Here is a 25,525-nt window from a genome sequence, read left to right as displayed (position 1 = left end):
CCCTTAGCAACTAATATCCCATTAAAAGGTATAAAAGGTATAAACCCCATTAAACTAATATCCCATTAAAAGGCATTAAAAGGTATAAAACATTTTTAATCACTAAGGATTCCGTTTTTGTCCTTCGTTTTTTAATCCTCATTATGCGGTGAAAATAACAAGATTCCAATCCTTTTTAAAGCCGATCGGAGCTGCCAGGCGTCACCTCCAATAAATGAAAGACACCATTTTCGTTCGAAGCATTAGAACGCGCTCCAAAAGTATTAAATTTGTAAAATCTAGTAGGATTTTATACAAGAAAACATATCTTCATCGTAAAAGGTTCGCTTTGTCCACATATTATCAATTACAAAGAAAATCATGTTAAAAAATTCAAAAAATTATTTTTTACCAGAACTTTCTGTGTGAAAATTAATACTGACATCGTAAAATGACCGATGCTGTGTTTTAAGAAGCTTTTTAGCCCATTATTATTAGAAAAACCGTAAATAAAATGAGCGAAATTGGTTAATTTAAAAGGAATTAAAATTTTTCTATTTCTTGGTTCCTTTATGGCAATCAGAAAAATATTTTTAGTGCTAGGTACAGAAAGGGATTCAATTTAAGAGATAACTTCAACTGCTGTGAAGATTCAAAACGGGATGGCAAAAACGGGTTCAAGAAGTATTCAATATTTCTCACGTTACCACTGGATAAATGAAATTTTTCAATACTTTTTAATGCAAACCTTTTTACCGGAACGATTAGAATAATCGAATTGGTATTATACACGAAAAGAATTTAGGTGAAATAGTCGCGCTAGTTGTGAGAGAGTTGCTGCCCTTTGGTTTGGTGTGGCGTCCGTTCAAGATTCGGGGTTACCCCGAACATACGGATATCAGCTGCTCCGAAATCTGGGTGCTATATTTTCGTCAGTTGCGCAAACGCGGAACTGTGCCGAAAGCGCCGCGTGTGCAGAACGGCTCGACTATGCTGTTGATCAAACGGTTCGGCTTGCTCGGGGTAATGGTTCTCCCAAATCTGTGGGGCCGTTCTACTAAACAGAAGTGACGCTGTTCACAGTGTGATTTGCGCGATAATTCTGCTTGTTGAGTGAGCGTCTCTACAAAACATCTCTCCGTGTATCTATACGGCAAATACCTGTAATCGACTTGGACTACGAGTGTGTTCGAACAGGAGAAGTGAGCGGGATTATCGTCGACTTTGTAAATCTTGGGCCCAGTTTTATATAGCTTATAGCTGGTACCCTTTCCATTCGTTCCTCTCCACCCCACAGAACTCGTTTATCTGCTGCATGCCAACTCGCCATTTACCTGTCGGCTCTATCTTATATTTGTTTGTCAATTTAATTGCTTAAAAATGGCCAGGTATGCAGGCGAAAAATCTTTTTTTTTTTATTATTATTTTCACAATTTTTGTATTGCTTAATGGAATTTGTATCAACTAAGACATTTTTTGAGGGAATTGTTACTAAAATCGCGTGGAACATACACCACAACTTTGACATACACCAAAATTTATGGAAACAAATCTTGGAGATGTATATTACTAGAGGATAGTAACATTGATAACACATAATGTAATATATCGTCAAAAATTAGTTTTATTTTTCAAAAAGTGTCTAAAATTAATCAAAACATAATCCTAATATACCAATCATTTTCAGGAAAAATATCTTGGTAATAAGAAACATTTTTCAAAAGCTTTGGAAATACCAGGGTGGTGTTTTGACCGGAAATTTCATTGACCGGGAAAAACCGAGGAAAAACCAAAATGACCGGGAATTCAATTTAAAACCCGGGAAATTACTTCTGACATTAGCAAAATTTAGGCTTTCACTATTTTAGTAATTTTGGTCGATTTAGAAAAGTGACAGGAAATTGTTGACATGAAATAGGAATTTTTATAAAGAATTAAAACTAAGAATAAGAAGAAAGGAGTTTACAAAATCCCTGCTTGAAGTGAAAATTCATTATAGTTTAAAATTGAGAATTTGAAATTCCACATTGAACAATTCGGATGTAAATTTATCTTTTATAATTGAAAATTCATTTATTTCGTTAAAAGTTCACGTATTTTATTTAAAAACGAACGACTTTTTTTAGTAGAAAACCGATTTTTTATACAAAAATAATTTTTTTCTCTTAAAGGTAATCTTATTGTGTAAAGATTCTTCTGTTTGTTTGAAAATTCATCTTTTAGGTTAGAAATAAATTTATTTAGTTGAAAATTAATTTCTTTATTAAAGATTCATAATTTTAATTAACAATTCATTTCTTTGGTTGAAAAATGAGCTATTTGATTGAAAACTTTTTTTGCTTTGGACGAAAAGAAATGTTTTTCCTGAATATTTAAATATTCATATGGAAATCGATTTTTTATAGTTAAGAATTATTTTTTTAACGTAAAATTCAACTATTCACGTCACTAGTGAAATTGTTTTTGTAGAAAATTAATCTTATTGGTTGAAAACTCATCTTTTTGGTAAATATAAAATTTAACTATTCCTGTTGAAGATTTTACGTTTTACTTGAAAATTTATTAGTTTGGCTAAAGATAAATTTTTTAAGCTGAAAATGTAACCGTTCCAAATTGAGTTTCATATTGACAATTTATATTTTTTTCTTTGAAAAATAATCTCATTGTTTATAAATTCTGAAAATGGAAATACAATTCCAGTTGACTATTTCATAATTTTAGTTAAAAGATCATTTCTTTGGTTAAAAATGAATTATTCACTGAAAATTAAATTATTTAATTTGTGGGTGAAAAACAATCTTCATTAGTTAAAAATTCGTCTTGTTTGGTTCAACATTGATTGCCTTAACTTAAAATTTACGTCTTTAAGTTTTGGTTGGCCGGGATTTGAAATCATCCGTCGAATCGCCACCCTGAATATTCGCTAAATGTGTATTGGAGCTATAATTATAATCCCTAAGTTAATGGGAATCCTCCCAGAAATTTTTGGTAAATTGTTAAAATCTTATAAAAATTCCCTAAAATAATAGAGAAAATCCATTTACCCAACGAAATGCGGATCTTCCATAAAATGAGATAAAAAGATATTTTGATTCTTTGGTAATTCATTATTTTATTCCAAGAAGGAAGAATTTTTCATTGAATAAGAAACATGCCTTGTTTCTTAATAAAGTTTGAGTCTTACTCGCGCTCGCGGCATTTTTCGTAAAACGCATTGATTGGCTATATCTTTGTGACGTTATTCTTCGCGGGAAATTTCAAACTACTTAAATTATGAAAAATACAAAATAAAGTAAAAACGGTTTCTAAGCATGAATTTCGAAGTATAAATGTCTCAAAATGGCTTTCATGTATTATTAATAAAATATAATGAATAATAATTACGAAGAAAATAATTGAAATACTCTGACCATTGTCTAGGTGCTTGTATATTTTGTGGTAAAAGAATACAAATGTTATTCGAATCCTTATCCTATCTAGAATCACATACAGCTCCAAAACACTTCTTAGCTACTAATCTACCCTCTTTAGGGAATTCGCTGAAATCCAAATTAATTCTTTGTTTATATATTTTTCCTCGCTTGATTCGGCTTTTGTTTTCGATTTCTCGTTTTTAAGCATTGATAGGTTAGCTTATATAATCAGGTGGGTCAGCTGTCAAGTAGAAAGCTGCGGCGGCCGCAAAACCTGATTGGTCAAAATTTTTAAAAGTAACATGGTGGCTAAAGTGGTCTCATTGGTGCTTAGTTGTCTACCTTAGTGACGTGACATCTGTTTGAATGTGACCAAATAGACGTAAACTAGAATTTTTTTTTAAGTATTAGAAACCAAAAAATAATCCTTCTTTGATTTATAACGTTATTTACTGCTTCACGTTTCTAAAAATATGTTTATCTCATTTCATGCAATATCCCCATTGGAATCAATCCCTAGCACATTGTAGTTAAATTTTCGGAAAACGTTTTGCAGTCCAGTGCTCTTGGCCTGCGCTAAAAATGAAAACAACTTCGACATCCAATCGATCGCGTCCATTAGATTAAGCACATGCTACAAAATTAGATTTCAGGGGCAGGGGGAGGAAAAGTCGTAAGTAAAAACCAGTATTCACGAAGTTTATAGCTCGCGACGCAACGTGAACACGTCGGTAATTCATGCGTATAGTTCATTATACATATATAGTACGTCTCGTTGCAAAAAAATTGGAAGACTCGAAGCGACGGTAAAACTACGGAAGTGCCCGGTTATAACGTCTTCTTGCACATACATAATATTGAGCCTCGCAGAATGAAGGGGAATTGAAAAGGTTAACCTGTACGCTTAGCTTCTTCTCGGGTGTTAGGTTCAAATTCTCCCCTATTTTTTCTCAAGTTTCAAGCACTTACGCTCTCTATTATTATAGGGGTGAATCTCCATTTTCGACGCATTATTTATTATTATATTTACGCTGACACAAAGGAACTTACGATACCGTCTGAAATTATCTGCGAGGCTAGAATGCGCGGCATCAGAAATTTCTGATGATTTTCGGACACGATAACTACAGGGAAAAAAATTTTTAGAAAATTTCTTAGGTCATTGCTGGACTTTTGGACGAGCTATCATTTTTATAAAGTCTTAAATTGTCATAGAAAAAGTAAAAACAGTCATGGAAGTTTTCAAGCAGTCAAGGTTTTGCAACAAGTTGTCTAATTTGCATAATACGTCTATTTTTGTTCGAAATGAAGTAGCAGATCGATAAAATTACATCAAAAGAAGCTGGCTGTAAGTAGATTATATTTTTAAGTTAGCATTTTTTTACATAAAATGTTGATGAAAATATTGAATTAAAATATCAGAATGTGCCTTACGACCCATCCTAAAGTCACAGACTCGGCCTAGAAACATTTCCAGTTTTTTTTCCGTGTAGATAACAATTAAAGCTAGACATTTTTGTAAAAAGCATTCAAAAAGTATGAAATTCGACACCAAATAAGTACTAGCATCAATACTTCGTATTTTTAAAAACGATTGTATCACGTGAGAAGTTTTTTCAAAGGAATGAAAAATTTCTCGAATATTTCGTCCCTTTTTTAACTCGTTCATGATCTAGGAAAGTTGTCACAAAAATATAAAACTTACCAGAAGCATTCTAAAAGCCTACAGAGCATTGGGAAATTTAATCTTCACGTGAAATATTAATGAATTTTAAATAACATCTGGGGTTGACGAAATATTAAAATCTCTAAAACCATAAAACATTACAGTTTAATATAATTACTAGTTACATGAAACATTATGATCTGACTTCTGACCGCAAAAAATTATATTTCAGTTTTATATATTATTTTGATTATTAGTGTAGAAAGTTGCGTTTTAGACCTGGTTGCGGATTTCCACACTAAAACACCCTCAGATTGAGCGGCGGGATCCTACTGGAGTTGCCCTTACTTTTCGCTTGTCTTCTTTTGCGAATGCGACCACTGTAATTGCATATCCCAGCAAGAGAATCATAAGAGTCCAATATTGCAAATACGTCCCCATCGGATGTAGTTAATACAATTTGTTCTGAGATTGGTATAGGCTCAAACAAACGCCCGGATATCTGCATTTCATGTGGTTCATTGGTTGAAAAAGTGTATCTTTGAAGTTCGAATATGTGGTGCAGAATGGCGCGAGAAAAAAGCCGAATAAATCTGAGTCTTTCAAGTCCGCATCCATATTTGCCAGAAAAAGGAAGCCTCTTAGGAGCAACAATGGACCTTGAAACGGGATGATTTCTTACAGAAGGTCACCTGAACCTGGCACGAGCAGAAGATGCGCCAGGAAGAAAAGAACTTTCAGAAGAATTGAACCGTTGGCGACCAAAAGTGGACACAACCGGACTCAGCCTGAGAAGAATTGTCCTGAGTGTCATTTTAAAAATCTTTCTAATTCCAATTTTAAAGACTGATACTTGTAGAGAATTTCAAGGCGCATGTTTTTATCCTCTTGCAAAAATTTATAGGTTTTGTAGTTTTTGAGATAATTGGTAAAAAGTGGATTTTTTGAAAACGAAAAATTCCAATCTTTTTTCATTTCAAGTCGCGCTAATTTAGCCAATTTTCATCATTTCCCGATTTCCCCAATGCAAAGTACGTATTCAAGTCTTCTAAAACTATCTAAGAAAGAGAAACGAGAATATTGTAATCAACAAAATAGTTATTTTTTTTTTAAGCAATGCAAAAATCATGAATTTTAACCTTCAAGCCCCTCGTTTAGCTAACGAATTATAAGCTATGGAAAGCTTTCAGTGAGAAAGTTGTTCATTATGGTTCAAAGAAGTTTTCTGGAAAGTTTTAGATCAATTGGAATAATAGTTCAAAAATTATGAATATTTTAAAATCCAAGCGGTAATCTTGACGCCGCTTAAAAACGTGCCTGGCCGGCTACGCACGCACTTCAGCGAACGACGTGAAGGTCAAGGCAATCTTACCAAAACAAATGCACAACAGTAACTTTTTTTGTCATCTTCTATGAAATTCTACAAATAAAGCATAGAAGCAGCGAAGTGATTGTTTCTTATAGTAGTTGGAAAAGCATTTTTTTTGAGATTATTGAGATTCTTAAGATATTTTTGAATATATTAATTAAAAAGAAAAAGATATTAAAATGAAAGAAGGTAGAAAACGAACTAGAAATGAAGATTCGTGGATTAAAAATAAGAAAAAATGTTGCAGAAATCAGGTACGATTGGAAACCGTCAATACAGTTTTTAAATAAATTTTAATCATAAATTTAATATTTTATGACTTTTTTTATTCTTGATTTTTTAAATAATTCTTTTACTGAACTATATATAATATGTAGATAGTCTAAAGTAATTATTTTAAATTTTTAATGATGAATTTAATAGAATTATTTGTTATTTCTTTAGGGAAAAGAATACATTACCAAGTCTAAAACTAAAAAAGACGGTATTGCTAAAGATATTCTAATCCCAGAGAGATCTTTCAAACCTATTGAATCCTGCTGTGGAGAAAAATGTTACCAAAAGTTTTCAAATGTGCAACAAGAAAAAGTACGTACACATTTTTGGAATCTCGGGAACTATAATGAACAAAATTTGTTTCTCAGAGGATTGTTAAAATGCAAGGATCCTATCCAAATGAATGCAGGTGAAAAAGTAGGACGGTTAATTCATTGGACATATTTATTTCCTACTGACGAAGAAAATGTTCCAATTTGTAAGAAATTTTTTTGTGCTTTTCTATGTTTGGGCAAAAGAAGAGTTCAAAATGTTCAAAAAAATATTTTAAATAAGCAGCCTTTAAAAAATTTGGCAGGTGGAGTACGCGAAAGTTGTCTTAAATTAATAGGAAATTTAAAAAAAATGATTGAAGAGCATTGCGAATCAATTCCACATCACAGTTCACATTACAAACGAAATTCTACCAACCTAAAATATTTTGATAATCCTTCATTAAATCTTGTACCACTTTACAAATTATTCGGAAAATATTATAAAGAAAAAACGGGGGCTAAACTGACAATAAGTCAAACCAGTTATATTATGTATTTTAACCGAAATGTTGGATTCAGTTTTAAATTACCTAGAACTGACGTGTGCAATACTTGCTACAAAAACGAGACAAATGGAGAGGTAAACGAAGAAGTAATAAAATGAAAATAATAGTCTATGCTGTGAATTTGATTTCGCACAGAATTTGCCACTACCAAAAATACCTATGTCCGCTCAGTTTTACCTACGTTTAGCATGGCTTTTTCTATTTAACGTACATGTACATACTACGTACCAGAGTTACATGTTCCCTATTCTTGAGAGAATTGTAAAGAAGGGTGCTAACTCTGTTTGCAGTTTTATCAAATACGCGGTACTAAAAGAATTTGCTAAAGACAACTTCAACAGCATAACATTATTTTCAGACTCATGTCCGGGACAAAATAAAAACTACACAGTGTTTCATTTTTTGGTTTTATTGTCCATTTATTTGCAAAGCGAGATTAAATATGTGTTTCCAGTTCGAGGCCATTCCTATTGACAGTGCGATAGGAATTTTGGCACATATTCGCAAAAGATGAAAAAACTAGAACGAATTGAAACTGAAGCTGAATATGTAGAAATGATTCGCAATGCTCGTTCACCTTCATTCACAATGGTCGAGAAGTGTGAAGATCTTCTGCAGGATTTTGTAGAATGTTTCAAAGACAAAATGCGAAAGCCAAAAAATTTCCAAATCAGCAAAGCGTTCGTTTTGCATGCCCCGAATTGGATTAAAAGCTGCCAAAATAAAGGATGTAAAAAATCTCTTCCAATATATAAACGCTAAAGGAAAAGAATTTTTCGAATCATATTTTTTAAAAGTACAAACTCAGAATCCAGATGCCGAAGAAACTGAAGAGAGTGACGAAAATGAATAAAAGTATTTTCTAATAAAATATTGTTTGATTAATTTATTTTTGCTCAATAACATGCATAATATTATATGTTAAATGTTTAACAAATAAATTATTTTAATGATAATATCTGGAGTTACTGTTGTGCATTTGTTTTGGTACGATTGACTTGACCTTCACGTCGTTCGTTGCAATATTCTCGTTTTTCTTTCTTGGATAGTTTCAGAAGACTTAAATGCGTACTTTGTATTGGGGAAATCGGGAAATGATGAAAATTGGCTAAATTGGCGCGAGTTGAAGTGAAAAAAGATTGGAATTTTTCGTTTTCAAAAAATCCACTTTTTACCAATTATCTCAAAAACTACAAAACCTATACATTTTTGCAAGAGGAAAAAAAGATGCGCCTTGAAATTCTCTACAAGTATCAGTCTTTAAAATTGGAATTAGAAAGATTTTTAAAATGGACACTCAGGACAATACTTCTCAGGCTGAGTCCGGTTGTGTCCACTTTTGGTCGCCAACGGTTCAATTCTTCTGAAAGTTCTCTTTTTCCTAGCGCATCTTCTGCTTGTGCCAGGTTCAGGTGACCTTCTGTAAGAAATCATCCCGTTTCTAGCGGTTCAATTATGTCTTTTAGGAGGAGGAGAAGATGGTGAAGCTCCATCACTAGGAAGACCAGGAATGGAGTCGCCATCTGTTAAACAGTCGAATTGGGAACTTAACTCTGGAATAGAATTCAATGCGCTTTTATACAAACCCTGGAAGAGTACACTCGAACTCTAAAAATACGAGAAGCTTGGGAATCGGGAACTCCACAGACATGAGCGTTGAAGGGACTCCCACTCCTGCGACATTTGAATTTCGGAGATAATGCCTGAGAGCGCGCATAGGCCTAATACGCGCATGCGCACGTAGCATTCAAGACAGCGCGCACGCGTGCGCGCCTGACTCGTAAAACGGGCGGGGATAGAGCAGGAAAAATTCCGTTTGCTCTTTGGGAGTATCCTATCTGTGGAACGCTCGTATCTTTGGAGTTCGAATGTACTATATTTGTTTGAGCACAATTTTCGAATTGCTAAGCAATTTAGAAAACGAAGCTTTAAACTTTTTCAAGTGGAATTATTGCGTCAGATAAACTGTTGTTTTAAGGAAGCTCTAAAATGTTTTAGAAATGATAGATTATGTATATCTTATTCTACAGTTAAATTCACCAATATAGTTAAGGGTTATTTCCAAGGTCGAGACCAGAGTATATACGATCTTCATTTTTCTCGAATAGCGGAAGAACTGGTTAATTCAGCGACGGGAGATTTCCTCAACAGCGTAAGAAAAGAATATTCCGGTTTTTTCTTGTAGGTTTTTCTAGGTTTTTTCTTTAGGTCGACAAGCTTAAGAACTAATTTTTTTACAGCCAGCAGCTTAGTGAAATACAAAATAGTCAAAAATAGGTTTATTACTCTTTAATGATTATTGTGCTTCGCGATATATGAGAAGAAAAGTTTGTTAATAATGCCAGATACAATATTCCAGACTCAAATCATGGACGGCTAAATAGGTTACATACAAATTTGAGAAAACACCGCAAAAAAACACCGTTAAAAATGTATAAAGTAAAATAATTTTTTTAATCATTTCAATTGTTTAAAGTGAAAAAAATAATGTGGACATTTTTAGAGAAAATTAATGAAATTATTTTTAACATTTGTTTTATTTGATACTTTTAATTTATTATCAAATTCCACAGTTTTGAATGGAATGAAAAGATATTAAACTTGTATTATTTTTAAATAAAAGCGTTTAAAATTGGATAATTTAAAATCGAAAAATTTTTTAATAGAAGCTTCCAAAATTCAAAACCTTCAAATTAAAAATTCATAATTTAGGCAATTTCATTAGGAATAAGATGAAATTGAAAAATAAATTAAATGTTTCAAAGTGAAAGCTTCCAAAGTTATAGAAATATAAATTTCTATTAATTAAAAAAATTACAATTTAAATAAAAAGTCGATTGGATAAAATGTTCTAAAATGAAGGAAAATTAATTCACCTTTATTTTAACAGTTTAAAATTTTTAAAGTTTCATATGTAAACCTTAAAAATTCAATAATTCAAAAAAATTTCGAAATAAAAAGTAACTTAAACCTTTAAAATGTCTATTAACCTTAAGTAAATTTAATCGTTAATGAATGATCAATTTTCAAATTGTCAATTATAATTTACGAAATTCAACCAATTCAATTTCAATGAGTTTAAAATGATTAATTTTAGATTTAAATATTTCAAATAGCTTGGTTTCAATTTTACGCGCTCAAAACTTTTCGCCCTTAAAAAACCAAAGCCAGAAGTAATAATTTAAAATTTAAATATTTCAAGTTTCCTATCCACTAATATAATTTTTTCAGTAAATAAACTATTCAATTTAAATTTATAATCTTAGTAATCTTTTTTTAAATTGTTTAATTATTAATTGGCAATGAAAATTTTCCCGCTTACTGTAACGCACGCATAATATTGTTATGTTAAATAGTTGATTATAGGTTTAATGCGGATATTATAAGAATATTTATAAAAACTTAATAAAATTAAGTTTCCTCACTCAAAACATTTATTTAAAGTTTTAAAATTTTAATTTAAATAAATATTAATTTAAAAATTTAGCAATTATCAATATACTAACATAATTCTTTTTTAATATTTAAATATTAAAAAATTAATATATGACAGCATGAAACAAGGTTAAAAAGCTTAAAAATGTTTAAAAATACAATTAGTACATTTTATTAACAACTTAAAAAAAATGTGGTGCCTTTTTAAAGCAAGATATTCAAGAAAAAGAAATTTAAAAAGAACATTTCTAAAAAGTTTATCAAGAATGTTCGACCTGAGTGAGAATCAATGACTTTCAACCTGAAAGTTCTTGCACTTCACTTTTTGGATGAGACTTCTGGAATCTTTTTGAAAATTCTACTTTTTTGGTAGTAAATTAATTTTTTTCTTTAAAAATTTATCTTTTGGTTCAAAATATAACAACTATGTTTTCAACTTTAACTACTTTCTTAAAATTAAATAAAAATGTTTCTTTCTTAAAAATTCAACTTCTTGGTGGGGAATTCGACGCGCACGTGCGTGCAGCCTGTGCAGCTTCTCACGCACTACCCCCAAATTCTAAACGTCAAAGGAGTGGGTGACCCTTTGACGGTCGCATCTTTGGAATTCCCGATTTCTGAAATTCTCGTATCTTTAGAGTTCGAGTGTAATATAATAAAGTTTCAGAATAATAAAGGGTACTCTCTAAATCTGAATAAGTGAAATTTCACTGATTCAATTAGCTAGAAATGGGTCACTGACAATCAGTGAAAGGTTACTTAATTATTCAGTCAAATAACCACTTTTGAGGTTTGGCAGCACTGCACCATGTCAATCCAGCAGTCATAATAAAATAATATTTTAGTTCATTCAATCAAAGAATCATAGTAAACATTTATTTACTCTGTCGTCTCCATTCGAACCTTCCACTGACTTAAAACAAGTTCATTTTACTGAATTCCAAGAAGCAATCTGGTTCGGGTCCAGTCTGGCCCCAATATACTTATCCGCGTGGGAAGGGGGGGGGGGCATTTACGATAGAATGAAACGTCGGGAACCATAAAATATTGATATTTTAATATAACTACAGTTACATGAAACATTATTATCCGACTTCGTATCGTAAACATTATATTTTAGTTTTAGATATTTTTCAAATTATTGGTCTAGAGAATTACGGTTTACACCTGGTTGACATTTTCCACAATAAAACACCCAAAGATTGTGCGTTGTGGTCCTACTGGAGTTGCCCTAACATCTTCTCGGGTCAACAGAGAAACGTTGCCGCTAACCATGTTTATTTTCGCACGTCTTGGATGTCCATAGCGAGGCATATATATATACATTCCAACAAAAAGATCCTGAGTCTTCAGTATTGCAAAGACGTCACCATCGGATGACGATAACACAATTTGTTCTTGGTTCGGAATAGGTTCAAACAGTAGCTCGGTTTTTATACTGAGTAGCGTATTGGTAGGAAAAGTGTATCTTTGAAGTTCGAAAATACGCTGCGGAATGGCGCGGGAAATAAGCCGGACAAATCTGATTTGATCAAATCGACATCCATGTCCGTCAGAAGAAGGTAGCCTTATGTTAGGAGCGAGAGATCTGCTAAAAGAAGGACTTCCTACTGGAGGTGACCTGGACCTGTCGCGAAGAGAAGATTCGTCATGAAGAAGAAACCTCTCAGTGCAATTATGTCTTTCAGGAGAACAAGAAGATGAAGTTTCGCTTCTAGTATTACGAGGAATCGGTTCGCCATTAGGTAAACAGTCGAACTGTGAACTTAACCCTGGAACGGAATGCAATGCGCTTTTCTAAAAATTCTAGAATACATTAAAACCCTTTTATTGTGCCGGTCTTGGGAACGGTGTACATTCTCGAAATGGTATAAAAGGGCGCGCTATTGAAGAGTCTCACTATAGTACTATATTTGGTTTAGCAGAATTTTGAAATTGTTAGAATATTTATCAAACAGACTTTAAAAATTTTAAGCGGATTTATTATATCTGATAAACTGTTACGTTTTGGAAAGCTTTAAAATATTCTAAAAATGTTGAATTATGTATATAATAGTGCAGTATTAAATTCACCAATAGAATCGAGCATGATGAGCAAGGTGGAGACCAAAGTATAAACGATTTTCATTTTTTCCAAGACGAGGAAGAACTGATTAAATTAGCGATGGAAAATCTTCTTAACCGCGTAAGAAATAAATATTCTGGTTCTTCATCATTATATTATATATCATAGCCTTGTTAAGCTTTTTCTTCCGAGATATTTACATTTAATTAGAGTCGGTTATCAGGAGAACGATGCCCTTATATAAATAACGACTTTTAGAATAATGGCACCAAAGTTTTGTCAACTGCTGGAAAAATATGATTATGAAAATTTGGCCAATTCTACATTTGCTTAAAAAAATATTAATAGCAATTTTTATAACAAAAAATGTTAATTAACAACAATTTTTTGTTACTAAATGTCATAATAATAAATTAAGAAATCCTGGGACTGTAAATAATTTCCCAAGGTAGTGTAGAATAAGTGTGTATTTATTTTAATTGATTCTTTATAATAATAAATTGCACTGTAGGCTTGAAAAAGGACTAACTTTCATTCAATATGTAGCCGATTCATACTTGAATCTATTGAGCGCGCATTAATTATACGGGTTGTTTTTTGTGAAATCGCGGGTTTATTTCTGGTAGCATACGGATATCGTGTCGCAAAAATGATTTGTTTTTTGAAGCTATCCACGAATCGACCCATTTTTTCCATTTTTATAAGAAGTAAATCGTTTGTTATCCAGACCATACATACGAAAATATTTTTTTACGAAAAGAAATATTCTTTGAATTTCATTTAGAAATATTTTATTTTTTAACAGATGTAGCTAATAAAGACTAAACAATTTTAAAACTTTGTAATAATTTACAAAACTTGTCAAAATTAGATCATTTCTTAACACATTTTTTCGGCATTAAACTGTAAATTACAATTTCGGACAGTTTATAAAATAAAAATCATTTTGTTGCATTTTTAGAAATTTTAGAAAAATTGAAAATTAAAAAATATCATGAATGGAGAAAAATGGATAAATTTTGGGATGAAACATTCAAAATAAAACCACGAACGTTGTACAGTCTCAACTTAAAGCAAAATGACAGAAGTTGTTGAATTTTAGGTGACAACAATTTTCATTTTAATGACGTATGAACTTTGTGTCTGATATTTATATTGTTACTTTTATATTTGAACAAACATGTATAATTAAGATATTCTTTTATGCTGTTTTTGTAAAAAAGGAGAAGAAGTTATCTTATAACCGAATAGTTAATCTTTCAACCGAAAAATCCACTTTCTACGAAAAAGATTACTGTTCTGCCAAAAAAAGACGAATTTTCAAGAAAATACATTAATTTTCAAAAAAATTGTTGAATCTTGAAGCCATTAAGATTAATCATGTACCCCTTACAGCAATAGGATATACCGGGATATTCCAATTGATCCCATTTATCTTCCAGGTTGTCCCAATGATATCCCAAGGATAACCTGTCGGATATCCCGTAAAGAGGAAATTTGGAAATCCCAGGGATAACCCCAGGATATCACTGGAACGTTTCCGGGATATTCAAATGTCCCAAGTAGAATATAAATTGATTTTCTATATTCTACTTGAGAATTTGAATATCCCGGAAACGTCCCAGGGATATCCTGGATGTCCTGTGGTTATCCCTAGGATATCTAAATTTCCGCGTGGCGAATAATCCGACAGGTTATCCCTGGGATATCCTTGGGACAACCTGTGAGATGAATGGGATCAAATGGGATATCCCGGTATGTCCTATCGCTGTGAGGGACAGAATAGTTAAATTTTTAACCCAAATATATGATTTTTCAACAAGAGAGTTAATTTTCAACCACAAAAAATGAATTCGGTACAAAAATGTGAAATTTGCAGCTAAAAATATTATTTTTAACTAGAAAGTTTATTTTCTGCCAAACAGTTTTATATTTTTAAAAATATTTCACTTTTTAAGTTTTAAATTTTAAGAGTTTAAAAAATAAAAACAAGGATGCAAAATCTTCTTTTATAACTAACAAAATGGATTTTTTGGTCTCCAATTACAATTCATTTTTTATATGTATACTTCAATTTATTTTAGAGAAAAATATTTATGGTACTCTTGATCAATCTTCCAGCATTTATTAAACTCACAAAAAGTAAATGTGTAGTGAACTTTCGAAGCGAATATACAGTAATAAATTCAAAGTAAATTCACATGAAATTAAATTTTCTTCTCATTAAAAATAATCCAATGAGATAGTTATAAAATAAAATTCAAATGAAACATATCAAAAAATATTCGACGTCGGAGTAATAAAATGAAATATCACGTGGGGCACCAACAATTTTTGGCCCGGCACTGGTCGTTTCTCACAAGCGGTGAGCATTTTGCTGGTTAATATATAAAGAACATTTCGACTGCTACACCCAGCGTGCGATAGTATGCTTTAGAGAAATGCGTTGTACGTAGTATACGAGCTGAAGCCACAAGAAGTAAAAAGGACATTTTTTACTTGTGAACAGCTAATCCAATGGCAAAATCGAAAATGCTTTTTGCATCGTATTGTCACTGGCGATGAGAAATGGATTCGCTATGATAAACCTAAGCGTAGTAAATCGTGACTTAGGCTCGGCTAACCATCAACTTCAACACCAAAACCGAATATTTATGGATCAAAGCTCATGTTCTGTATTTCGTGATATGAGCTATGAGCTTCCATGAGCTGCTCCAATATGACTACTGAGATTAAGCCGAGCATTAAAGGAAAAACGGCCGCAATATGAGCAGAGAAATGAAAAATAAACGCTGAAATGAAAAGTCCCACACCACCTGCCGCATTCTTCATATATCGCGCCTTCTAATCACTACCTCTTCCGATCCTTGACTAATACTTCTTAGAAATAATTAAATCACCAAATCATTGTTTTTTTTTATGTAATTAATACTTATAGAAATATGCTACAAAATAATGTAGAACTCGAAATGAGAAAAAATGGATCCATTATACATCTAATTAACTTTTAAAAAATCATTGACTGTTAACTGGTTGACGCTGCCCCCCCCCCCCATACCCTATAAACTTAGGCCACATTATGAGGTTTCGACATTCATATGGTAACAATATGCCTAGATGCGATATAGTACAAGTAGCGCCATCTTTTAGAAATCTCTCAAAATTTAGGCACGCTCCCAATATTTTTTTATATTTTGACCTTTGGATCCGAAAATGTATATATAAAATTCTCTCTAAAATCTCATCTTTAATTCAAGCAGAGAAAAATATACTACTCTTTTACTGTTTTTTTAAAGATTAAATATCATGTCTAAGCATATCTGCCTATAGATTCAGTAGGCGATCATCGCTGTCGAAAATCAAGCGCAAGTATCTTGAGCAGAATGTTTATCTCACAGGCGAAAGGAAATTGAGAAATTAAATTTTCACGTAAAAAAGTATTGAGCTTCATTGAACGTCTTGTGTGTGCGCCAATCAATTGTGTATAAAATTAATAAGACAATCTCAAAACCAAATAAAATGAAAGAAATACATGTCCGATATTAAAAGAATGATTATAATCACCAGTTACATGAATCATTATGATCCAACTTCGGATCGCAAATATTATGTTTCAGTTTTATATATTTCTTTTATTAACCATGCAGATAATTGCAGGTTAGAGTTGGTGTACATGCTGCACATAAAAAAACCACTCGCGATTCTGCGGTGAGCTCCTACTGGAGTTGTTGTGACATCTTCTGGGTTAAATTCGGAAACGGTGCCCCTTACCATGTTGATTTTCGCTTGTATTTTTTTTGTACCATATCTGTCACTATTCGTGTATATTCAAGCGAGAACATCCTGAGCCTCCAATATTGCATATACGTCAACCATCGTATGTAGATTTTGTTCTTGGGTCGGGACAGGTTCATACGCACCTTTGGTTTTTCTCACTTGAAATGGTTGAGCAGTAGGAGCAGTGTGTCTTCGAAATTGGAAGATCAGTTGTGGATTTGTGAGGGAAAAAAGCCAAATAAATGGAAGTTTTCCAAGTCCAGATCGATATCATTCAATATAAGGAAACCCCGTAAGAGGATCATTGGACCTGGTTAGAAGAGGACGCCGTACTGGAGACCTTGATCTGACACGAAGAAAAATTACGCTATTAGCAACTAATCTCTCAGCATAATTGAATCTTTTAGAAGAAGCTCCACCACCAGGGATACTAGTAATAGGGTCGCTAGTAGTTAAAAAATTCGGAACTTGAAATCAACTCTGTAACGAAATGTAATGCGCGTATTTGAGTTGATTGCCTCTTCTGTACTGATCGTCTATCGAAACGGAGGAAAGTACGGACAATTAGGAGTGCCAGTTTTGGGGCGGGCGGTTGTGGGGAACAAACCCCAGAGCTTTCCGCTCCAAAATTTAAACGCTTCTTTGGTTGCGGTCCTAATGACCACCACATAACCCAGAAGGCTCCATTCAAGTTGAATACTTGTTAAGGGGCCGTGGTTATATTACATAAAGTATCATAGGCCCTCCCTAAGACCCCGCCCCTCCTGTAAAAAACGAGAACAAATAAAGTTTTACTACATTTCAAGACCAATTCGCAATCTTTTTTGAGGAATAGTCTGACCCCAATCAACTTTTTAACATGGGGGGGGGGGGGGGGGGCATTGACGAAAGATTGAAACCTCGAGAACCATAAAATGTTGCTATTCCATTTTAGTTTTTCATATTTTTTAAACTATTGGTCTAGAGAATTGCGGTTTACACCTGGTTGACATTTTCCATATGAAAACACCCAAAGATTGAGCGGCGGAGTCCCACTGGAGTTGCCGTAACATCTTCTCGGGTCAACAAAGAAACATTGCCGCTAACTATATTTATCTTCACTCTTCTTGGATGGCCATTGCGAGCAATGTACATATACACCCCAGCAAGACGATTCTGAGTCTTCAGTATTGCAAAGACGTCACCATCGGATGAAGATAATGCAATTTGGTCTTGGTTTGGAATAGGCAAAAACAAACGCTAGGATATTTTTATTTCAAGTGGCGTATCAATAGGAAAAGCGTATCTTCGATGTTTGAAAATCCACAGCGGAATGGCGCGGTAAATAAGCCGGATAAATCTGAGTTGTTCGAGTCCACATCCATATCCGTCAGGAGAAGGAAGCCTTATATTAGGATCGACAGAACTGCCAAAAGAAGGATCCCTTACAGGAGGTGACCTGAACCTGGTGCTTTTATACAAACTCTGAAATACAGTAAAACCCTTTTATTGTGCCGTTTTTGGTTCTGGCGGGGGGGGGGGGGGGGGGGGGGGGGGGGAAGTGACTGAATAGATTTTCGCTACGGCTGAAAGCGTTTTGTTTGATACAGTTTGTGTGACCACTGGAAACTCCCTGCAGCTCCTGTCACTAATATACGCGGCTCGGCGTCAATTCTCGGGAAGATTATAAAAGGGAGCGCAATTGAAGAGTCTCACTGCATTATTAAATTTGGTTCAGCAGAATTTTAAAATCTTTAGAAAATTTATAAATTTATAATACTCATTCGGAAAACGACTCTTCTTATGAAGCTATCCACGAATCGACCCATTTTTTGGCATCTTCGTAAGAACTGAATTGTTTCTCATACAAACCATGAGGCGTGGACTGAAAGAAGTGGTAATCAGAAGGCAAGATGTCTAGAGAATATAAGAGATGTCTCTATCATCTTATCTTTAATTTAAGCTAAGAGAAATAAAAATCATCGATTTCGAAAATGAAGCGCGATTATCATGGGCAGAATGCTTATCTCAAGCCGAAAGGACATTGAGAAATTTAATCTTTATGAACCAAATTATTAGCTTCATAGAACGTCGGGAGTGTAAAAGAGTTATTTTTTTAAAGTTTCTATAAAATTAATAAAATAATCATAAATTTAAATCAAGTGAAAGGAATACATCTCTGAGCGCTTACCTCGCGGTTCAAAAACTATGGACAATAACGAAAGATTACAATCTCGAGAAACATAAGATATTGTCATTTTAATATAATCACGAGTCACATGAATCATTATGATCTGACTTCGGATCGCAAATATTATGTTTAAGTTTTTTATATTTCTTTAATTCACCATGCAGACAATTGCAGTTTAGAGTTGGTTTATATGCTGCACATAAAAACAGCCTCCGATTGTGCGGCGAGCTCCTATTGGAATTGCTGTGACATCTCCTGGGGCCAATTCGGAAACGGTGCCGCTTACCATGTTTATTTTCGCTCGTCTTTTTTTACCATACTTATTACTATGCGTGTATATTCCTGCTAAAACATCCTGAGTCTCCAATATTGCATAGACGTCACCATCGTATGTTGATAATACAATTTGTTCTTGGGTCGGCATAGGCTCATACGCACCGTTTCTTGCTCTCGCAAGAATTGGTTTATCGGTCGGAAAAGTGTATCTTTGAAGTTGGAAGATCAGTTGCCGATTTGTGCGGGAAACAAGCCGAATAAATGGAAGTTGTTCAAGTCCAGATCCATATCCTTCAATATAAGGAAGCTTCGTAGGAGGAACAATGGACCTGGTGAGAGGAGGACGCCTACCAGGAGACCTTGACCTGTTGCGAAGAGAAATTTCTTTATTAGGAAGTGACCCCTCAGCAGAACTGTGTCTTTCAGAAGAAGAAGCTCCACCACCATGAACACTGGAAACAGGGTCGCCATTGGGTAAAAAGTCGAAGTGTGAACTCAACTCTGTAACAGAATGTAATGCGCGTACTTGAGTGTGTTTGCTTTTTCTATGCCGATCGTCTATCGAAACGGAAGGAAGTTCGGCTAATTAAGATTATGTACTCATTCCCTTAGTCGCGGTTGGAAATTTGAGAAATGCATGTAAAACTCTAAAACTGTGTCGGTTTTGGGGCTGGCGGTGGTAGGGAGCAAACCCGAGAGAGTTTCGCTCCGAAATTCAAATTCGTTTGTTTGGTTACGCTTGAGTGACTACCGCACATTTCCCGAAGCTCCTTTTACTCCTACTTTCTGCACGGCGTCAATTCTCGGAAGAACTATATCAGGCGGCTCTATCTCGGAGTTTCAATGTACATGTGAATTTAAAGAGATTTTTATCAACTCTCCGGTTTTAAATATTATGATGTAAGTAAATCTGAGAGTTAAATTTCTTTTAATCTTGATATATGTATATATTATTAAGCTATTAAATTCACCAATAGAATTAAAGATGATTGCCAATATGGAGACCAGAGTAGGAACTATCCTCATTTTTTTCAAGCAGAGAAGAACAGAATGAAAAAGTGATTTATTTGTTAATTAAGTATTTTGCTTAAAATGTAAGGCATGCATATTCTGGTGTTTTAGCAGATATTATGTAAGGTATCGTTATCTTATCGATTACATGCGTAATTATATGCTTAAACTCCGCCTGAGAGATTTAAAATTAATTAGAGTCAATGACAAGGAGAACAATTAAGATATTAAATTTGTTAAAACTGACATCACTAATTTTTATACGACAATTTTATTATGGGTAGTCAAACTTTAAAATAATTTTTCCCAGCTTAGTGGAATAAAAATTTATCCAATATACGTTCATTATTTATGCGTTAACCATCTATTAATATACTTCCAGAAATATCAGAATAAAGGTTTTTTAGAATGCCAAATAAAGAAGCTTGGTTTAAAATTACTTTTAAATATCAAAGTTGAATATTTGCTTAGCAGCCATTTCCAAGTTACGTAACGGATTGTAGGTCCTCTCTAAGACCCTCCCCCCTGTCCCTGTCATAATTTGTCATCTAAGAAAAAAAAAGTTTATCTGAATTGTTGTTAAACTTTCAAGCTAAAAACATATTTTTTGCTTTAAAAATTGAATTTTCAAAATAAAAATGTGACTTTTCAGCAAAAAATTAATTGTCCACGTAACTGATGAATTTTACAAAAATGCAATTTCAAAACAAAGAAAATTTTTTTACCAAAAAAGAAGGTTTTTCATATAAAAAAGATTAATCTTAAAAAAATGGGAAAAGTTAAGTTTATAGTTAAAAAAAATTATTTTAAAGGAAAAAAATGTTTCCAGTAAACCGTTAAATTTTCATCCAAAGACATATGCTTTCAATCAAAAAATAAATTTCCAACAATGTAGTTTTAATTTTACCCGATTAGTTGAATTTTCCATTCAAAAAAATTAACTTTCAATCAAACATATTAATTTCTAAGCAAAAATATAAATCTTTAACAAAGAAAATGTTCACGTAATTAAAGTGATTAAATAAAATATTTCGAACGAAACGGTTGAATGAATTTTCAATCCAAAAAGATTATTTTTTAACCAAATAGGATGCCTTCTTAGGTAAATTGTTGAATTCTCTACAAAATAGTTAAATTTTTATCCAAAAAGATCAAATTTTTCTTAAAACAGGTGAATTTTTGCTTGAGAACAAAATTTTCAAAAAATTAGTTAAATTTTTCTCTCAAAAAAAGATTCCAGTTGTTTTTTCAAGATCAATATATCAACGTTTTAACAAAAAAAAATAAGTTTTGTACAACAAAATTCAATTTTTTATCCATAAAGACGAATTTTTCAACCAAAAAGAATTCATTTTAACAAAATAGCAATGAACTTCAATTCATTTTTCAACGCCAAAACATAAGCTTTGAACAAACAGTAAGTTTTCCTACGAAATAGTTATATTTTCAATAAAACAGTAGAATTTTCAGCAAAAAATATAACTTTTTAACAAAGTAGATTAATTTTCAACCAAACAGTTACATTATTATCAAAGAAAGATAAGCTTCCTCTTAAAACAGATGAATTTTTAATTAAAAAACAAAACAAAAGAATTCCATAAAAATTTGAACCTTTACCCGGAAAAGATTTCCGTTCTTTTTTCAACAACAAAATATTAAGTTTAAACAAAAAGTAAGTTTTCTACGAAGAAGTTAAATTTTCAAAGAAACAGAAGAATTTTTAACCAAAACGTATGACTTTCCAACTAAATTGTTGAATTTTCCACCAGACAGTTGCGGTTTTGTCCAAGAAAAATGAAAATTCTACTAAAACAGGTGAATTTTTAAATTTAAAAGACAAATTTTCCAAAAAGAGTTGAATTTTCATACAAAAAGATTTTAATTTACTTTTCGACACAAAAATAGGAATTTTAAGCACAAAGTGCATTTTCTATGAAATAGTTAAATTTTTAACAAAACAGTTTAATTCTTATCCAAGTAAAATTCAATATTTCTATTAAAAAAGATGAACGTTTAAATAAAAAAGATAAACCTTTAGAAAAAACAGTTTTTATGCATAAAAGATTTCAGTTAACTTATCAGCAAAAAATATGAATTTTAAATTTAAAAAAATAATGTTGTACGAAAAGAGATGAAGTTTCAACCCAAAAAGAAATTTCTTAAACAAAAATGTTGATATTGCAACAAAAAGGAAGTCTTTTTAAGAAAATCATTCAATTTTAAGCCAAATAATAAAATTTATAACTAAGAAGATATTTTTTAGAAGAAAGTTTTCGCGAATTTGCAAAACAATGATTTGATTTAAAACATTTTTTTAGAGAATGTTCATCGGCGGCAAGATCTTCTTATAATATAAAAAGACACTTGAATGGTTTTTCTTTTAATTTTTGCAGAGCTTTTTGGAAGCCAACTCGAAATGCTGGTGGAATATCGCGTTAGTGGACGCCACTCGTCAACTTCGGTACAAAGGTCACGTGGCTCCGGGTGTTTTAATGGTTGGTGGACCACCCTGCGCTCTGGAGGTTTTGAGAGCTGCCTGGTCTCGGAATGTCCTTCGACCTCCTGCCGATCATTCCATAACCTGTCTCGGTAAGTGCATTTTTAAATTTATTTTTTCCATAATAATATGATTGGCTTTTCCACCAACAATGATTACATTCGTATACAGTGAAACTCGGAGACTGTTCCGATTTACGGGCTGGCGCTGGTGGAAAAAACCCGAGAGAGTCCCGCTTCGAAAGAAAATGCTTTTGTTTGTTTCCGCCTGAGTGAGCACCGCACACCCACCGAAACTCCTTATTTTCCTACTTGCTGCACGCAGTAGATTCTCGGAGAGGAGATATCGGGGGCCGTTATATCCGAGTTCCACTGTAATTTTAAATGAAAAAACACATCAATGTTTTTCAGAAATTTGTCGCTATTTTGGCCGGAAGGGATATAAAAAAAATTTAGAGGAGTTAAGGATTTTCAAGAAATATTACAGGATTACTAAGAATTCAAGTAATTTTAAAGAATTACTACGAAATTTGCCGGACTTTACAGTTTCTTTTGAAAGGATTTAAAAAGAATTCAAAAATAATTTTAAAAGTGTTCAGCTTTACAAGAGATTGGATAAGATTTCAAGAAAGTTTGAGTGGTTTTAAAGAATGTCGAGCAAGTTATTGAAATGTTATTTAAACATAATTTTAATGAATTTTAAGAGATTTTCAGGGATTAGAAGAAATTAAAAACTTTAAGGAATTTCAAGAGATTTATTTTAGTCAATTTTGGGATATTTTTAATGATTTCAAAGAAGTTTCAAAGCTTTTTCAGGGAAGAACATTCGGAAACATTCAGGGGAGTTTGAGAATTTTCAAGAAATCTTACAGGATTTCTAAGAGTGCAAGTAATTTAAAGGAGTAAATAGAGACTTCGCGGGGTTTTAGACTTTCTTTTTAAAAGATTTAAAAATAATTTTAAAATAATTTATGAATGCTTAAGGATTTACAAGAGATTTTACGATAGTGGGTTTAAAGAATATTAAGCGATCTATTGAAAAGTTTTTAAAAAGATATTAACGATTCTCAGAGAGTTCAAAAGATTAAAAAAATTGCAAGATTTTAAGAATTTTACAGATAATTTAAGGAGTTTGACAGAACCTAAAGAATTATAATTAATTTTAGTCAATTTTGAAAGATTTTAAATTATTTTAAAGAAGTTAATGGAAGTTCAAAAAAATTCGGAGGAGTTTTAGGATTTTCAAGAAATCTTACTTACTTGACGGGGTTTTAAAGTTTATTTTTAAAGTATTTTAAAATAATGCAATAAAGTATTGGGATTTACAAAAGATTTTGACACAAATGTTTAGTGCTTTTAAATAATGTTAAGCGTGTAATTGTAAATTTATTGAAAAATTATTCAAGAGATTTGAAAAAACTCAAAGATTTTCATGTTTTTCAGGATACAATTTTGTTAAAAAGTCATACTTCTTGGTTGAAAATGCAACTGCTTTGTTAAAAATTATCTTTTTGACTTGAAAATTCAACATATTTTTAGAAATTTATTTTTCTTGACTAACGATTTTTCTAAATTAAAAATTCAACTATTTTGTCGAACATTCATCTTTTTGGTTTAAAATATCATCTCTAACTGTATAAATGTCACCTTTTGTAGCAAAAATTGCAAACTTCTTGTTAATATATAATCTTCTCTGGTATTAAATTAATTTTCTAGTTAAAAATATAACTTTTCTGCAGAAATTTCAAATTTTCAGTTCTGCAATTTAACAATTAAACATAAAATTTAATTATTTTGTTAAAAATTCGTCGAAAATTCAATTATTATTTATACATAAAAAATCAACAATTTGACTTGCAAATGAAATTTGGTCAAATAGAACAATTAAAATTCTAACGTTCAAAGTTTAGTGTTTTGACTTAGTTTTGAATATTTATTTTTCAATTACTGATAATTTAATTTAATTTAATCTATAATTACTGATTTATAATCACTGAAGTACAATTAAATTAAAAATATAATTAATTAATTGATATTCACATGTGATAAACTAAGAATGTTTTTATCCAAAATTTTGGATTTTAAACGCTTTGAATTGTTAATTGTTTCAGTATTTAAATCAGCATTTTAAAATTATTTAAATTAAAATATACGCTTCAAAATCAAAAATATAAAATGGAAAATTTTCAAACTCAAAATTGTCAAACCGTAAGATTTTTGAATTACGCATTCTAAACTGAAGGATATCCTAATTGCAAAAGATCATAATTATAACCTGATTATTAAAAAAAGGTTAAAATCCAAGTTGAAAGAATGTTTTTTTTCTCAAATTTGTAAAATTCCCGGTCAACAAAATTTACAATAAACTTAAAATTTTAAAGACTAAAATCAGGAAGAATGAAATATAAACATATCAAAACTGTATGCAATATATGAAAATAGAAATATATAGAAAAAATAAACTATTTCATTTTTTGTTCAAAAGTTACTGTTTTTAGTTGAAAATTCAGGTATTTTTATAACAAGTCAGCTTTTTAGGAGAAAATTAATTTTGTTAATTTATCGGTTCCATTTTAAATTCAAAATTAATCTTTTTTAGCTACAAGTTCATATATTTATTAAAAATTAACGTTTTTTGGTATAAAATTAATCTTCTGGGTTATAATATTTGATTGAAAAATCGTTTTTTGTTTGATTAAAAATTCATTTTTCTTAAATGTAAATTTAATGATTCGACAATTGGTTAAAAAGTGATCTTCTACAGTTAAAAAT

At 31.9% G+C, this 25,525-nt stretch overlaps 1 protein-coding gene across 2 annotated transcripts in view; it reads left to right on the top strand.

Annotated features, from left to right (window-relative positions):
- The window catches only part of LOC117168857, a 174,570-nt gene that overhangs the window by 76,858 nt on the left and 72,187 nt on the right, over nt 1–25,525 (top strand). For both annotated transcript variants that reach the window (XM_033354735.1, XM_033354726.1), the window contains exon 2: nt 22,651–22,846. In XM_033354735.1, the coding sequence (XP_033210626.1) occupies nt 22,651–22,846 (196 nt within the window). The remainder of the gene's footprint in view (nt 1–22,650; nt 22,847–25,525) is intronic.

This window comes from Belonocnema kinseyi, chromosome 1 (genome assembly GCF_010883055.1).
Source record: "Belonocnema kinseyi isolate 2016_QV_RU_SX_M_011 chromosome 1, B_treatae_v1, whole genome shotgun sequence".
Taxonomy (NCBI): Eukaryota; Metazoa; Arthropoda; class Insecta; order Hymenoptera; family Cynipidae; genus Belonocnema; species Belonocnema kinseyi.
This window is presented reverse-complemented; position numbering and strand designations above follow the sequence as displayed.